The 17,173-nt window shown below is 52.0% G+C and overlaps 1 protein-coding gene across 6 annotated transcripts in view; it reads left to right on the forward strand.

The window, feature by feature from the left end:
* The window catches only part of EVC2 (EvC ciliary complex subunit 2), a 123,369-nt gene that overhangs the window by 72,670 nt on the left and 33,526 nt on the right, over nt 1-17,173 (forward strand). For 2 of the 6 annotated variants that reach the window (XM_047718850.1, XM_047718853.1), the window contains 4 exons: nt 1,935-2,094; nt 3,080-3,534; nt 10,078-10,282; nt 12,588-12,710. In XM_047718850.1, the coding sequence (XP_047574806.1) occupies nt 1,935-2,094; nt 3,080-3,534; nt 10,078-10,282; nt 12,588-12,710 (943 nt within the window). The remainder of the gene's footprint in view (nt 1-1,934; nt 2,095-3,079; nt 3,535-10,077; nt 10,283-12,587; nt 12,711-17,173) is intronic. The other 4 variants (XM_047718852.1, XM_047718851.1, XM_047718854.1 and 1 more) reach the window with 4 other exon arrangements.

Here is a 17,173-nt window from a genome sequence, read left to right on the forward strand (position 1 = left end):
GAGCCACCCACATGCCCCCCCCCACCTGGAGTCATTTTAAAGGAAATCCCCTACATTTCCCTAAGAAATCGGTGGAGGAGGCTTATGTCTGCTCCGTGGTGGGAGGGCCCGCTTCCCCTTGAGCACAGACACTCTGCCAGCTCTTGTATCCACCTTGGCAGTGAAGTCCAAATGTTGTGTGTTGTCCCCGGTTTTTCTCTGCATGCCCCGGGGAACCATGCGGTCAGTGGTCATGCAGGCTCAGAGCAAGGCAGCCTCGGCCCCTCTCTGACCTTTGCTCCTAGGTGGTCTTTGGGGTGCTTACTTGCAAACAATGACTTTTATTCTCTTTGGTTATGAGAAGGTGTAAAATAAATAGAGGCTTGCCTATGAAGTCAGCTTTCCCAGGCCACTCTGTGGTTTTAGGAATTGGTTCTGTCACCTTGGTAATTTTATTAGGACTCTGTGGCTCTCTCGCTCAGTTTAATGAAGATTCTGTAAGGTGCAGTGTACTTGAACGCTCGCTACCTGAAGATGCTAATGAATTTGTCACTGCAGTTGCCTTGACACTCGTGATTAATTTTCACTCAAGTGAAAGAAACAGTTCCTGGCCTTGAACCAAAGCACCTGACAGCTGGTTGTACCGTTGGGAACAGTTGGCGGGGAGGTGTGTTTTACCTCTGATTTTTAAGTTCTATTTTAAAAATTTGGCACAGGGACACCTGGGGGGCTGTGTGGCTCAGTCGGTTAAGCGTCCCACTCTCAGTTCCTGCTTGGATCATGATCTCAGGGTCATGAGATCAAGCCCTGTGCCAGGCTCTGCACTCAGCCCCGTCTGCTTAAGGTTCTCACACTTTGCCTCTCCCTTTCTCTCTGCTCTTCTACCCGCTTATGTGCTGTCTCTGTTTGTCTCTTCTCTCTCAAATAAATAAAATATTTTAAAAAATAAAAAAGTTTAAAGTTGGCACAGACTTATATTTCTTAAGTATGTATCCATCATTCATTCAGTTACCTATTCATTCCTTCAAGAAGCTTCCATAGATATCTACCCTATGCCAAGCAGGAGACCCAGCCCAGTGAGGCAGACAGACTGGGAATAGTCTTGGTGATCGTGATAGTAACAGACTGTGTCACTCAGGCTTCTCCAGAAAAACAACCAATGAGATAGATATGAGGGATTGGTGTACATAACTACAGAGGCTGAGGACTCCTACCACCTGCCCTGTGCCAGCTGGAGACTCTGGAATGCTCTGGAAAGCCAGTGGCATAGTTCAGTCTGAGTCCAGAGGCCTGAGAACCAGCGGATCCCAGTCCGAGGACAGTCTGAGGACAGGAGAAAGTGAGAGGAGGTCTCCAGCCAGAAGCCCTGAAGGGGGCAGTTTCCTCCTTCCTCCACCTTTTGTTCTATTCAGTCCTTTACTGGATTCACTGGTGCCCCCCCAACACTGGGGAGGGCGGTCCCACAATTCGAGTGCTAATCTCTCCTGAAATTGCCCTCCCAGATGCCTCTGTGCTCAGTGTTTAATGTGGGTGCCCTGTGGCTAGCCAGGTTAGTGTGAAGAATTAACCCTACAGCATATTCCGAACATTTACCTCTTGGACTTTGCTGGTGACAATCCCATCACCCTCAATTCCAAACCCACTGTCTCCTCTTGGAAAACTGTACCTTGAGCGCTGTGCTTCCCAGGGTGCCACTTTCTCCCAGAGCTCTTGCCCAGTTTCTGCCCGAACAGGCGATTTCTGATGTCGAGCTTTCTGGGCAAGTGTCTAGGGATGCCAGCCTTGCCCTTCCTGTATTCTGGGACTGTCTCAGCTACCCGTTCTGCTCCTTCTCCTTCTGGGTAAAGACTTTCCCTGACCAGCCCAAACGAAGATGGAGAGGAACGTGCAGCCACCGCAGCAGTCGGGCCAAGGCTGGGTGTGGAGGGAGTGTCATCCTCCTGCGTCTCTCTTAGAGCGGGGTACCTGGATGAAGAGCAGACGGAGGCACTGCTGGGGCGTGCTCAGACCGAAGTCTTTTCCATCAGACAGAAGCTGGACAATGACTTAAAGCAGGAGAAAAAGAAGCTGCACCAAAAACTTATCCTGAAGAGAAGACGAGAGATACTGCAAAAGGTATGTGAGCAGTGACATCTGTGGGGCCCAAGGCTATATTTCTCTGATGGTCAGAGCTGACCGTGTTTGGCCACCTGGACCATCCCATGTCCTCCCAACCCAGGACAGAGATGGTCTGCAAGTGCTCTGTGAAATAAAAGCACGACGAACATCTTTATTAGGCTCGTCCGCGTTTCCTCGTCCCCCATGGCACCTTCACACCTGTGGCTCTCTCCCCGGGGATCTTCTGACCTGGGCTCGCCTTCCTGAAAGTCCTCCCCTGACCTCATTTCAGTTGTGTGTCACGGATCTCAGGGTGTTTATTTTCCCCTATAAGCTCACAGGTCCTCTGCACCTGGAATACGGATTAACAGCAGATGTTCACAGACGTGAGCTCTGCCCCTGGGCGCGCCTCTGAGAACCACACACGTGTTAAACAACTCACTGAATCCTCCCAGCTACTCTGTGAGGTAGCTCAGCCCCATTTTACAGATGAGGATGTGGAGGCGCAGAGAGTTCTAGACCTTCACGTTGGGTCCCTCAGTGTGTCCTCAGAGGAGCCAGGCTGGGAACCCAAGTGGTCTGTTCTTGGACTTTACCTGCTCAATAAGTACGGGTCCAATACATGTTCAATAGATGGAGCTCTCGCTCTATTTGGGGTTATCTTCCTTTCTTTTAGAGAGCATGTGAGCAGAGGGGGAGGAGCAGAGTGCAGGAGAGAGAATCCCAAGCCGACTCCCCACACTGAGTGCAGAGCCCCATGCGGGGCTTGATCTCATGACCCTGAGATCATGAGCTGAAACCAGGAGTACGATGCTGAACTTACTAACCCACCCAGGCGCCCCTATTTCGGGTTCCTTTCTTAAGGACAGTTTTCTGAGTGTGCGATGGCTAGGAGAAGGCTGTCTCCATCTCATGCCTTCCGTGCGGCTCTCCACGCATCTCCCAGAGCGCTGTGCGCGCCCAGCCTGTCCCCACTTAGTTTTCCTCCTTGAAACCCCTGCAGCACAAGGAGCAGCGGAAGGAGCAGCTGTCGCTCGGGGAGGCCCTGCGAGCTGCGGAGGACGCCGGCCAGTACCTGGGCCGGTGGGGGAGCCTGCTGGCGGAGCAGGGCGCAGCGCTGGAGACGCTGCAGGAGCGCCTGGACCAGGCCGCCCTGGAGGAGCTCAGGGCCCTGACGCTATCGCTGTCCGAGAAGGCCACGGAGGAGCTGCGGCGCCTGCAGACCTCGGGGATGACCCAGGAGCTGCTCAAACGTGGCGTGCCCTGGCTCTTCCTGCAGCAGATCCTGGAGGAACACAGCCGGGAGCTGGTCGCCCGGGCCCAGCAGCTCGAGGGTGAAGAGAGGGACAGGGACCAGGAGGGCGTCCAGAGTGTGAGGCAGAGACTGAAGGACGACGCGCTGGAGGCGTCAACAGAGGAGCAGGCGGAGCTGAGACGCTGGGAGCACCTGATCTTCATGTGAGTTCCTCCGTGCCTTGCTCCGCCCCCAGGGGGGCGGGGCCTGCGGGGGTTGTGGGGCCAGCTGGCCCTGGCCTCATGAGGCTCACTGCAGGTCCTTGCTCACCTGAACTCGCAGCCCAGGGGAGAGGGCCACCCCGGGGCGCAGCGTGAGCAGCCAGGGCTGGTGGGAGGTAGGCTGTGTAGCAAGAAGTGGGTGAGGTGCCTCGGCTTCCCATGGGAGGAGGTGACGGGAGCGGGGGGCCGCTGGAACCTACCACTCCCGCATAAGCAGGAACTGCAGTGGGTCCCCCTTGCTCAGAAGCTCATTTGATAGAAGGGCCTTATCCCAGGGAGCGGAGTGGGGAGCAGAACTAGCGGGGGCGGGGGGCATTCCAAGCCCGCTCGGTTTCACCAGATGTCAACGACGTGTGATACTGGGCCCTCGTTTGAGGCCTTACCCTCACCGTCTCTGCACTGGCCCCTTCCTTCCTTCACTGATTCGGTGTTTGGGCTATTTGCTTCATTCTTAACTGGAGAACAGAGTAATGACATCACTTCTGAGTAGGAGTGGGGCTGCAGCTGGCCAACTCTCCCGGTGATACCAGGAAACATTGGACATACGGCACAGCTACTGTTTTTAAAGAGACGGGGACACCATGAGAGCCATGAGTACCAGCTGAAGTCACATGTCGGAGGGGCCAGAGCCCCACGGCCCTTCCCTTCTTGCCAGTAGTTAGCAGCTCTCCATGCAGACTGAGATCCGCGTGGCCCAAATGGGACACATTTCCTGGTGTAGCGGGGACCCACAAGCTTTTGGCAGTTGGTTGAGGCTGGCCCATCAGATTGGAAACTGAAGGAGTTCCCACAAGGCTAGTATGGAGCTGTCAGTCGGAGTGAGATGTGGCCAGTGTCGACCAGAAAACCTAGATTTAAATCCCAGCACCACTACCTGCTGAGTGTAGGAGAGTTACTTAACCTCCTTTGCCTCATCTGTCTTGCCTTAAACAATAATACTACATCATTTAGGGTGCTTCCAGCAGCACATAATATTATCAGGTTGGTCAAAGATGAAGAAATTATTTTATAAGGAGGAGCCAAGTGGTAAATTCTTCCCATCTTGATTCAGTGCCTCAATGATTCCATCAAGGACCGAGTTCTGTTGGCCTTTCTGCTCCACTATCCTCAGTGTGCCACTCTGGTCTTTGGGGTCATCCCTTCATGGCTTCAGGATGGCTGCTGTGGCTCCAGGTGTCACACTCATCATCTCTTTTTAACATCTGAGCAATCACCCCTTCTGATACCACTGGTCAGGACTGCCCAGGGCATAGGCCCATGCTGAAACCATTCAGCAGGAAGGAGAATGCAGTGACCATGACTGTCGGAGACCAGAAGGCTGTCAACTTTTTAAATGAAGAGCAGATAAGTGTAGTCACTAAGGGCTACATGATTTCTGTTGCAACTACCCATCTTGCCATGGTAGCAAGAAAGCAGCCACAGACAGTCTATGAACTAGCGAACTTGACTGCATGCTAATAAAACTTATGAACAAAAACTGGCCAGGGGAGCTGGACTTGGTCCACCAGGCCAACATTTGTCAGGTCCTCCCTTAGACCAGTTGTGGCTTCCTCCCTAGGGCTGCGAGGGGTGTTCCTGTCCCCAGTGTCATTAGAGGGCAGCCCCTCTAAACAAACACTGAGCTGACAAGGTGCAAGGAAGTGGCTCTGGGTTAGGTCATCAGCCATGTCTAACAAGATGCCACCTTCATGGCATCAAGGAAGAAGTGCCTGAGTTCATATATTTACATCTTTTAACATGACTCATGATCTGCCTTTGGTGGTTAGTAAGTAGCAGCTACTACCCTTGTCACATCATTCCTGTGCTGGGAGAACTCTGATGATCAGGAGAGAAGACACCTAAAGAGGTAGATCAGGACAAGCAAGCATAGGCAGGTAAGGGTTCTGGGCACACTGAAGGGTCCAGGTCTCCACCAGTCTTCGAGGGAGGACTGACCTGGCACTGGGAGCCGGAGATGAGCGGCCACGGGCCACCGGTGCTCTGCTGAGGGTGGGGCAAGACCAGTGGGGAGCAGCTTGATAGGAGGTCCTGGTCCATTTCTGGGTGTGAAGTGGGGAGACCAGTGTGACTGCTGTGAAGGAACAAAGTTAAAAGCCATCACCAGTAGTGCAGGGGACATAACCCATAACCGCTCTCTTCTCAGCCTGTTTATTTAGAGTGACTAAGTCACTGTTTCCTTGCAAAGATGTGGTTGTACCCATTTGGCAATGACAGAGAGCGGCTTCTCCCTTTCCCTACAGACCTCCCAATCAACATTCTTGAAAGTTGCTTTTCTTTTCAGCAAACCAACCAGCCAACCCAGCATTTTAAGCAAACAGACAAACCCAAACAACCTGTTCAAGCAAAGAAGCAAACAAAGCTCGAGCCCATTTAGTATCTTTTCCTGGGTATAGATGTTTCACAACTTTAGCTGAACCTTTGGCACAAGGTAATTCTGAATCCAGAGCCCTGTTTGTTGGACCTGGTTGCAGGGACAGGAGCGTTCAGGGGATGTTGTGGGGCAGGGTCGGGGATGGGGACGGGAGGGGCAGAATGAGTCCTTTCCTGCGTATCTGCTCAGCAGGTCTGTCTCCCCTCTCTGCTGGGCCAGCGTGCAGTATGCTGGGCGTCGGTGGTTCCTCCCACCTGCCCCCTTGGATGGCCACGAGAACAAGAGCATCTTCCCGCCATGCCCATCCTTCCTTGGCAGTAGCCTCTGGGGGGACAGGATCTGCTGGCTTCAACCACTTCTTCTCTTCTCCTACAGAGTCCTCTTCCCTGGCACTGACCTAGCCACCAGGGAGAACGGGTCCCTGGGTATTTGCAGAGACAGAGTGCCATCTCTGGGCTCCTCCTCTTCTCTGTCTTTGGGTTCTGTCCCTGTTTACTTCCCAGGCTTTGTTAATGTTGGTTTTCTTGAGTGCACAAGATGCTGTCTTCTCTCCAAGCTTGTAAAAATCAGATCCTTAAACACGTCTTCTTATTCCTGTGAGTTGTTCTCCGCAGTAATGATTCAGCTCAACCGCCATCCCACCCACATCTCTTTATGCGCTCCAGCCAGCTTTGGACTCTTCAAATAGCCTGCATTAGACTCGACATTCCCATTACTGGATATTCGTTTTCGGCAACTTCATTTGGATCCATTTTGCGGAGAGTATTACCCGAGCCGTCGCTGATTTAGTCATTTCCCAGGAAAAGAGAATTCTCACTTTGCTATCAGAAAAGTCTTTATGATTTTTCTCGGGGCTAAAGAGGGTCAAGGAATGATGCCCGCCATGAGCGTCTGCTCATCTGCTTTGCTTAAGATTCCAAAATGTCGGGACGCCTGGGTGGCTCAGTTGGTTGAGCAGCTACCTTTGGCTCAGGTCATGATCCCAGCGTCCTGGGATCAAGTCCCACATCGGGCTCCTTGCTCGGCGGGGAGCCTGCTTCTCCCTCTGCCTCTGCCGCCACTCAGCCTGCCTGTGCTCGCTCGTGCTCTCTCTCTCTCTCTCTCTCTCTCTGGAAAATAAATAAATAAAATCTTAAAAAAAAAAAAAAAAAGATTCCAAAAGGTCGCAGCCTTTATTTCTGAGGAATCGTTTTGCACAATCGTTTTGAAACACATTTTTAGAAGCTTTGCGATTTCAGGCAGGTTGGAGTTGCTCTAAATCTGGTTGAGTAAGGTAGGAATTAATAAGGATGCATGTTTTTGCCGGAAAAGTGTGTCTTTGAGACGTCTTTCCTGACCTCCTGCCTGGATCTTAAACTCCACCAGGGCCAAGACCCTGCCTGGCTCCTGTGTTTCTAGAAGTCTTACCTGGGTGCCAACAGAACAGAGGATTAAGACCAGACCACATAGGACCGATAGGCTTGAGGATGGGCTGGAATAATGAATGACTCGCCTCTTTCAGAGCTGCTTTCGCTTTGGAGTCCACACACCCGCAAACACTCAGGGCAAAGTTTCCCAGAAAGGTCAAGGACAAAGGAGCAGCTGCCATTGCTTGGGGCTCTTTTTAAAAAAGTTGGTGCACCCGTGGGGCGCCAGGGTGGCTCAGTGGGTTAAAGCTTCTGCCTTCAGCTCAGGTCATGATCCCAGGGTCCTCGGATTGAGCCGCGCATTGGGCTCTCTGCTCAGCAGGGATCCTGCTTCCCTTCCTCTCTCTGCCTACTTGTGATCTATGTCTGTCAAGTAAATAAATAAAATCTTAAAAAAAAAAAAAGTTGGTGCACCCTCTCGTGGTGAGAAAACCAAGATGGGGTGTTGAGTCATGGGCCTAGACCTTCAGACTGTGTCAAGCTGAGGACCCATGTCAGCTGGAAGGTCCTATTCTGTTTCCAGGGAAGGACATTCTAGCTGAACTGCAGGCCAGCTCTCCTTCCTTGAGATCCGGGCATGGCAGGGCTGACCGTGGCCTCCCACAGTCCTGCGGGTACATCCACGGGGCACATTTGACCCAGCCACTATTGTCTGGACATTGCCAAAATACCAAACGAATCTGGGTTTTTCTATAGATGATAGCTGTCCGGCGAAGGCGTTAACAGACAGCGCATTACCCAAAGCAGGAAGGAGAGGGCCTTGCCAGAAAGGAAGACTGGGAGCATTCTTCAGTCTCCTTATCTGTAAACGGAGGACCTAGTTGCTGGAAGGATTAGCAATGGTGTAGGTAAATATATTTGTCTCCTGGGGCTGCAAAGTACCCACGCTAGGAGGCTTCAAAGGACAGGAGAGTATTCTCTTGCTGCTTTATAGGCCTGAAGTCTATAATCAAGGGGTCAGCAGGGTGTCACCAGGCTCCCTCCTAAGACCCTGGAATAGTCTCTGTTCCTTGCCCCTCTGTTGGCTTCTGGGGCTGCCACAGTCCTTGACATCTTTTGGTTTGCTTCCTCACTCCAGTCCGTGCCTCTGTGGTCCCGATCCCTTCCCCTGGGCCCAGGTCTTTCTGCTTACAAGGACACCAGTCATGTTGGGTGAGGGCCCCATTCCCCTCCATTATGACCTCATCTTACTTTTGCATCAGCAAAGACTGTTTCCAAATAAGATCATGATCCCAGGTACTGGGGGTTAGGATTTGACATCTTTTGGGGGGACACAGGTCAGCCTTTAGTGATAAATCACTCAGTGTATTCCCAGTGCAGAATGGGTTTCCTCTGGGTGATGACTGTCGGTCATGATCCTTGAACACCCAGGGTAAGGCCCCCCTTGCCCCTTGTCTTCCTGAACTGAGCTGGGCATCTCTCCTCTAGGCCATGTAGTATGATGGTCACTGGGCTCAGCAGATGACGCTTTGTTTTCATGTCTGTTTCCTTAAGTTTTTTTTTTTTTTTTTTTTTTTTTAAAGCGAAAGGCTCTGTCCCAGATCAGGAAGGCTGGGAGGTCTGTTGCCTGCCTGTGGGCACCCTCACAGCCCTGCCTCATCTGGCTATAACTTACTCAGGCATGGGGGTGTGTCCTTCACAACGTACCTTAGGGGCTCAAGAGACTCCTGTGAAAGAAATGCACCATTAAAGAAGTGAAGTGTTTCACTCAGCAAAATCTTCTCTGGTCCCATCCATGTTGAGACAAAAGTTGGGTATTCATCCTTTCTGATGGCTGAGTAATATTCCATCATATATATGAACCACATCTTTATCCACTCATCTCTCGAAGGGCATCTTGGCTGCTATGAACATTGGGGTACAGGTGGCCCTTCTTTTCACTACATCTGTATCTTTGGGGGTAAATACCCAGTAGTGCAATTGCAGGGTCATAGGGAAGCTCTATTTTTAATTTTTTGAGGAATCTCCACACTGTTCTCCAAAGTGGCTGCACCAACTTGCATTCCCACCAACAGTGTAAGAGGGTTCCCCTTTCTCCACATCCTCTCCAACATATTGTTTGGAGCACTGGGTGTGGTGCATAAACAATGAATCTTGGAACACTGGAAAAATAAAATTAAATTTAAAAAATTAAAATTAATTAAAAAAAATAAAGACATAATAGGTTCTCCAGTCATGGATTTAATGAGTAGAGTTCGCTCTTTGAATTTCTAGCTTCTCCTTCCCTAGCACTACCCCTTCGCCCATTTCCATTATTTATCTATCTATCTATCATCTATCTATCTATCTATTTATAAAAGGTTTTATTTCTTTGAGAGTGTGAGAGAGCACAAGCACTGGGAAGGGCAGAAGGAGAGTGAGAGGCAGGCTCCCCACTGAGCAGGGAGCCTAATGTGGGGCTCAATCCCAGGACCCCAAGATCATAACCTGGACTAAAGGCAGACACTGAAGTGACTGAGCAACCTAGGCTCCCCTTTTTTATCTATTTTTAAAATGTTTTAATTTAAATTCAATTTACTTAACACAGTGTATTATCAGTTTCAGGGGTAGAATTTAATGATTCATCAGTTGCCTACGACACCCAGTACTCATTGCATCACATGCCCCCTTAATGCCTATCCCCCAATTACCCCAGCCGCCCGCCCCCCAGCAACCCCCAGAGCTAAGAGTCTCTTATGGTTTGCCTCCCTCTCTGTCTTGCTTTTGCAGGAAGCTCTGCTCCTCGGCCTTCTCCCTGTCTGAAGACGAGCTGCTCAGGCTGAGGCAGGAAGTTCACGGCTGCTTTGCTCAGATGGACAGGAGCTTGGCTCTGCCCAAGATCCGGGCCCACACCCTGCTGCAGCAGTTCCAGACTGCCTGGCGAGAAGCAGAGTTCCGGAGGCTGGACCAGGCCCTGGCTGCCCCCGAGCTGCAGGTAGGAGGCACACCCCAGCACTCTTTGATTGTAGACATGGGCATCTCCCTGCCCCTGATGCAGGGGCCCCACCACCCACCCTGGGATCCCCTCTCCTCTGCTCTGTATCAGCATACAGTGCCAAGCTTGTCCTAACCTTTAGGTGCCCATTGCAGACCCCCTGCCTGGGCCCTCAGCTGCTCACGGCTCCACCTGCACCCTCTTCTGGGCCTGGCTCTGGGCAGATGGGTGCCCCCTGGGCTGAGAGGTTTCTTTCTCTCCTGCTCCCTCAGCCACGCCCAATGACTGACTCCTGGCCCCTTCTGTAAGTGGCACAAGGAGGATGCTCGCTCAACTCAGGGGAGTCAGGAAAAGGGAGCCTCTCACACCGGGTCCTGTATCATCGTGATGGACAGCTGCCTTTTTTGATCACCTATTATGTGCCTCAAAGGCAGGCCAGTCTTGTGCCGTGTTTGCTCCTGAGGCCCCCCATGGAGCAGCCAAGGCTGGACTTAACTGAGACCCCTGCCCTGTGTGGCCCTTTCCCCTTCCTGACCTGGTTCCCGAGCTCCCCACAGGCAGCTCTGAGCTGCTCTCTCAGGAAACCCTGTACACCCCAACCCCATCTCTGGCTCTGCCTCTGGGGAACACGACCTAAGACGAGGCTTTTCTTCTGATGGGAACATGCTTCCCCCAGAACATCAGGGGCCAGCTTTGTGGTCTGTCCTTGTCTCCATTCCACTTAACCCTGCAGAGGTCCACTCTGAGCACCCGTCCAGAAGACCCCCGTCCCCAGGCATTCATCACGTGGCTGTGGTCCATGTCTTCATGTAGTCGATCACTGAAATGTCCCGGTTTCTCAGCCTGCTCACTGTCTGTGTTCCCACTGCAGACAAGCCCCCTGACCCATTCGCCGCTCCGTCCTCAGTACCTGGAAAGTACCAGGCACACAGTAGGTGTGCAGTGCACAGGCCTGAGCCAGCCAATGTATGAGAGATGTCGGGCTTCCCCGGAGGGGTATTATGTTGGGACTCAAAGCCCTTCAGTTTCGGTGAGCTCATGCACGTTCACGGCAGGGCCAGGAGCTGGTTTCTGTGTTCATTTCCCGGAAGAGAAACCCACCAGCCTAGGAAAAATGAACCGATGGAGGCAGACAGGGTGTGGTGGAACTGGGCTCAAGGCTGGTATTTTCTGACTTGAAACCCACTGCTTAGCCTTTGAGGGAAGAAAAAAATTTAGACATAGCCTTATTGAATAAAAAACAGCACAATGCAAAAACAACTTAGAAGCTTTTATGTTCTTTCATGTTAAAAAAAAAAGGCTTTTTCTATTTCTGTTCCTAGAAGAGTGCAGGATTTATAAGACGATGGTAGTTAGAGAGTAAGGGACAAAGTAGCAAAGTTGTTTGTTGGTTTTTTGTTGTTGTTTTTTTTTTTTTTTTTTAAGTTTTGGAGCAATGCATAAACATATTTCCTTCGAAGTGCAGCAAGGTGCGCTTCGCCTCTCTGGAGCGGACTGGATCAGATGGCTGATCCTGGCAGTGATTAATTTCCTGATTCTGAAGTTGTTTAGTGTGCGGTTTGGAAATAGAGTTAGCCTGCCGCGAGTGTGAACTATGCTTGCTTGATACCCTGCAGAAGAGGGGCGCCTGGGTGGCTCAGTCAGTTCAACGTCTGCCTTGGGCTCAGGTCATGATCCCAGGGTCCTGGGAGCGAGTCCGGCATTGGGCTCCCCGCTCAGCGGGGAGCCTGCTTCTCCCTCTCCCTCTGCCCCGCCCCTGCTCATGCCTGCACATGGGCACGCACTCTCTCTCACATTAAAAACAAACAAACAAACAAAACACCCCACCCTGCGGGAGAAATGCACTGATGTGTTGGCAGGGGCTGGTGTCTGTGATTGGCTGAGCCTGGCTCCCTTCCCGAGGACTGACCTTCGAACGCAGAGGTGCAGGTGGTGGTGGAGTCCGCTGGTGCCAGCCGGGAGAACCAGCTTCACCAGGACAGGGACCTCTTGGGTCTCGTCTCCTGCTGAGAGAGGCTGACAGGTGGAGGTCCCACGGCTGGGAAAGAGAGGCGCCAGGGTGGCTGTGCTGTCTGATGGCAAAGCTGTGGCACTGCCAGTGGCCGTCCTTCTTCTCCCTTTGCGGCCTGAAGGCCTATGAACTGAGCTTGCTCAGGCAAGTGTCCATCTTTCCCTCTCTGTCCAGCCAAAGACAACTGGGCAGCCCTGGGGGCCACAGGAGCCCCTCCCAGCTCTGGGAGACACGGGCCTGCACACACCTGCCGGGGCTCACGTTCCCGTCCATGTTCTCTCTTGCCCCCTCCAGCAACAGTCCAAGGCGAGAAAGTCGCGCTCCAAGAATAAAAGCAAGATAGACCTTTTGAGGAAGTGCATTGAAGACAAAATTCAGCTCTTCGAGGAACAGGCCCCTGAAGACCTGGTTGAAAAGGTCAGTCCTTCCGCTTTATCTGTTCTCATTGTCCACACAGGGCTGATGTCACACCAGTCCCAGGGTGCACAGAGTCCCCCTGTGGGGGAGGGGTGTGTGTGCATCTCTGTCAGCACCCTGTTGTTCAGCGTCTCCTGCAGCTGGGACCCACCCGTGCCCCTCAGGCCTCAGGAGTCCTGTCTGCGACCTCCTCTTGCATTTCCCCACTCGCTCTCTGGATCGTCCTGTAGGCTCCAAGGTGCTGCTGCCTCCGCAGACGTGGGGTCCCCACCTCCGTGCTTGGCCCTGCGTTGAGGCGTGCACACGTGCTGTACTTGACGTTCCCGCATGCACGGCACACGAGCCTGCAGTGCCGGCCGCGTTCTTCCTTCTCCTTGGATGGACCTTGCCACCTTCCCTTACCTGGATAATGAACCTTGTCCTTGGCAGCCTGGAGGCATTGTCTCTGTCCTCAAGTGTCCCCTCTCCCAAGAAGCCTGCCTGGACCACCCAGTTCTTCCCGCTCGTTCCTCTGCTATGTCGTCCTTCCTTATCCTAACACGCCCCACACTGCCCATTCACTGCACTGGGATTCTGAGCAGGTGGCAGTGTCCCAGGCACGGTGTGGAGCAACTCTGGATGACAGCGGTGACAGACAGGCCTGGCCCTGCTCTCATGGGGTGCACATTCTGGCTAGGGGAGACGGACAGAAAGCACTCCTCAACAGTGGTCAGCGCCTTTGGGAAATGAATGAGATGATGTGACAGTCACGGGACGATGTTGAGATGAGTAACACAGATTGTAGGCTGCAGGGTCGGGTCAGGTCTCTCTGAAGAAATGACACCGTGTTACCGCTGTCTGAGTGCCTGCTGTGTCCCCCAGCGCTCAGCAGAGGGGAGGTTCCCCAGAGGAATGTGCTCCCTGCACAGACGTATCAAGCCATCTTTCAGAGCACCATCTTGTTTCTACCTCCTGTCCCTGTTCTCACCCTAGTGTTGTGTCCGTTTAATGCAGGTGTATTTCTCAGAACACAAAAGCATCAGGTGGCCAGGAGCCCTAGAGCCTGTGCAGGGCAAGGTCCAGACCACAATGTCTCTGAATACAAGTAGCGCCCCCTCCCATCTGTGTTCTATGTAAAACTGAGAAGGAAGATGGGGACAAGGCAGGTAGAGGCGAACACATCCTTTTTCTCAAGACTACCACCGAAGATAGAAAGTAGCGTGAGAGCCAGACGGGCTCCCTGAGCGGCCCCAGGATGAAACACTCAACCACCTGATCACAGCCTTCCCTGGGGCTCCTGGGGGTGGCCTCCCTGGAAGAGAGAAGCGGAAGCGCATCTCTAAGCAGAGCTGGGCCTAGCTGGCTCCGGGTGTTGTGTTCCAGTTTCACCAAGGGGCAGCAGAGGAGAGAGGGGCCCCCAGCTGCAGAGGAAGTAGCCCCCTGGGGGTTGGGTGGGGTATTTCCTCCCACACCTGCTGGTCTGTAAGCCAAACCCCTCGACTCTAGGTGGATGTTGCTGGAGAAGAAAAGGTTGGGATTTGTGTTGGTGGAGAGAAAGGGTGGCCTGAGCCATGGCCAAGGACACAGCGTAGGCTCAGGGGGAGCCCAGAGAATCAGCAGCCCCGTGAAAAGGCTGCTTTGCTGGAGTGCAGGGCTTCCTGAGGGAGGAACAGCAGACCATGATAGAAGGATCTCTCATGCCAGGCTGAGAAGGCTAGCTGGATCATACTGGGCCCATCCACGGAGGAGAGGGACAAGGTGAATGACCGTGGGACCGTGAATGGTGACATGTGACATCCTGTCCTGCAGTTCCCTGAGCCAGACTCAGCAGCCTGCTGTGCCCTGACCTCACCTCTGTTGTTCTCCTGGGAGGCGTGCATTTGTCCCAGGCACAAGCTGGACCCCTCATGTGGACAGGAGGCCAGCCCTCTGCCCGGCTCTGGAGGACGCACTGGCATCGACAGGGCCATGTACATGTCATTGTCCTGTGCACTGATTTAAGAATTTGACTCCCCTCCTAAGGTGTAACAGCGCTTTATGGAGAATAGTGCTCAGTTACTTTGTTGGCTTTCAAGTGCCTGTGATTGCAGGTGCTTTGCTCAGTACTTCCTATCCACATCTGTATTAACTTATGTGTAAGAGGTACGCCAGGCAGTGGTGGCTCCAGGGCCCGAACCAAAAGCTTTCCCTTTGCTCCCTGCCGGCAGGCTGCCTCTGCGTCGAATGCCCTGGTCGGGATTGCCGGGGAATATTCTCACGGTGTGTGGTCGTCTCCCGTAGCCGTGCAGTGTGGGACAAACACGCGTTGGTTCCCGCATCAGTGAGGGTTGTGACAGTGATAGCCCACTAGTGACAGGGGTTTTGTGATGACCAGACAGGAAGGCACTTTTTAGCTTTCAGTGGCTACAGTGCTAGTTTAGCTCAATGATGGAGCAGCTTGGTGGGTTTGCGCCAGAACCCAGAGAAAGGCAGACAAGCGGCATTTGCCAGCTGTAACAATTTAATGACAGGCCATCCTCACAGTCGACTGTCTCACTGTGGCAAGTGCCAATAGAATACACACTCTCAGATCAACAGCTTTGACGCTCCTCCCAAAATTGATTGATTGCGTTGTCTTAGCATTTGAGCCACAATCGTTCAGATTTTTCATTTGCAGGGTCATTGTAGAAGGAAATGACAGCCCTGGGTTTGCATGCCAGCGGCTGACAGTGGTGTGATCGTGTTCCAGGATGGGGAAGTTCCTCGGAGCTGGAGAGAGGGACTGGGTCAGAGAGCCACTGCACAGCCTCAGTGTGGCTGGCCGTATGGTTCCCCGAAGGGACTCTGGCTTCACTACTGGGGCTGCCAAGCATGCTGGAAGCACCTCCTTCCCTTACGAGAATTTGCATCCGTGATCCCTGGAACCCTCCACCCTGGTTGATCTGTGCCTTTTCTGGACTCTGCCATCTGAAGAGGTTGGGAGAATTGCCCAAGGTCACACCATCAGTATTCACTAGAGCCGGGGATGGAAGGGGGCACATCTGCCTCCATCGACTATGCCCTTCTGTGACAAAGGCAAGGCTCAGCCTCCCAAAGTGGCTCTCCTGTGCCTTTCCCATGTCCCCTCGCCTTTCTTTGGCTTCTTCCCTTGTCCTTCTTGTCCTGCTCCTATCCTTTGGTCTCCTTCTACTTTATCCTTTAGGGAAGGTTTCTTGGATAGCCTTCTCTGGGCCAGCCCCTGGTCCCGGTGTCTGCTGTTGGGACAGCTTCAGATGGGTGACCACTTCGAGCATCAGCCACTTGGAGGTTTGCCTCCTGCTTTCAGATAGAAAATCCACTTGGCTGATTTGAGCTCCACGTTGCATGAGTGGCTGTGTGACTGATTCACAAAGTGTCATGTGACTGATTCAGGGAGACAGACAGACAAGGGCGGGCTTCCTCCCTGACCTCTTTTTCCGAATAGCTGAGAGGCTAATGAAGTGAGGAGTCTGCTCTAGTCCCTGGCAGCTGCCTGAGGGGTTGGGGTGTGCCTGGGACATTCAGCCAGGGACAGCCCGACTGTCTGATGGGCTCACTGTAAGCTCACAGATGCATCATTTTAAACCTACAAGAGTCTGGAGGGCCATATACGTTTTAGAATAAGTTAATCAAGTTCATAATTAAATTTCTGTTGTGATTGCATGAAATTTACAGGTTAATTTAACAATTGTCATCCCATTCTCCAAAAGGTGGAATGTTTCTTTTTTATTTGGAACAATTGTTTCCATAAGTAGGGTGATCATAGGTCTCAGTTTGTTTGGGATGGTTCCAACAACATTTCCTCCTTTTGCCTCTCAACGTGGTGATAAACCATATGGTCCCCTTATACATAAGGTGTTTCTTTGTGATGATTCCTAGATATATTATAGGTTTGCATGCGGTTGTGATTGGTAACCTATTTTCAATTATATTCTTAACTTACTCAATCCTGGTGTAAAGAAATGTTAACAGCTTTTATTTATGTCTTTCCAGACTGCTTTATTCTGTGTCTGGAGCCAGACATCTGGGTCCAAGTCCTAGCTATGTCACTTGCCAACTGTGTAACCTTGAACTTCTTAACTGTTCTGTGCCCTGGTGTCCTCATTCTTCAAGTGTGGGTAATAGAAGCACCTGCCTTTTAGTGTTGTTGTGAGGATTCTTCTGCTGGTTCTGCATGGTCAGTCATCCTGTTCACAAATAATTACAATTTTGTCCCCTCTATTCCTAGCCGCTACCTCATTTCTTTTTCTTATCACTGCTTCCATGTCCTTATCTGCTGGTTCCATCATCTCTTTCATTTCTGCTGATGGATCGTCCTGTGGATTGTGGATCCTATTTTCCAGCTTCTTTGTGTGCATGGTAATTTTTGATCGGATGCTAGGCATTGTAGGTTTTACATGCTGGGTCCCAGGTTTTATTGTGTTTTCTTTAATCGTGTTGAAGTTTTGACATGTAGTTAAGATGTTTGGGATTAGTTTTACCCTTTC

Source organism: Lutra lutra, chromosome 2 (assembly GCF_902655055.1).
Source record: "Lutra lutra chromosome 2, mLutLut1.2, whole genome shotgun sequence".
Classification (NCBI taxonomy): Eukaryota; Metazoa; Chordata; class Mammalia; order Carnivora; family Mustelidae; genus Lutra; species Lutra lutra.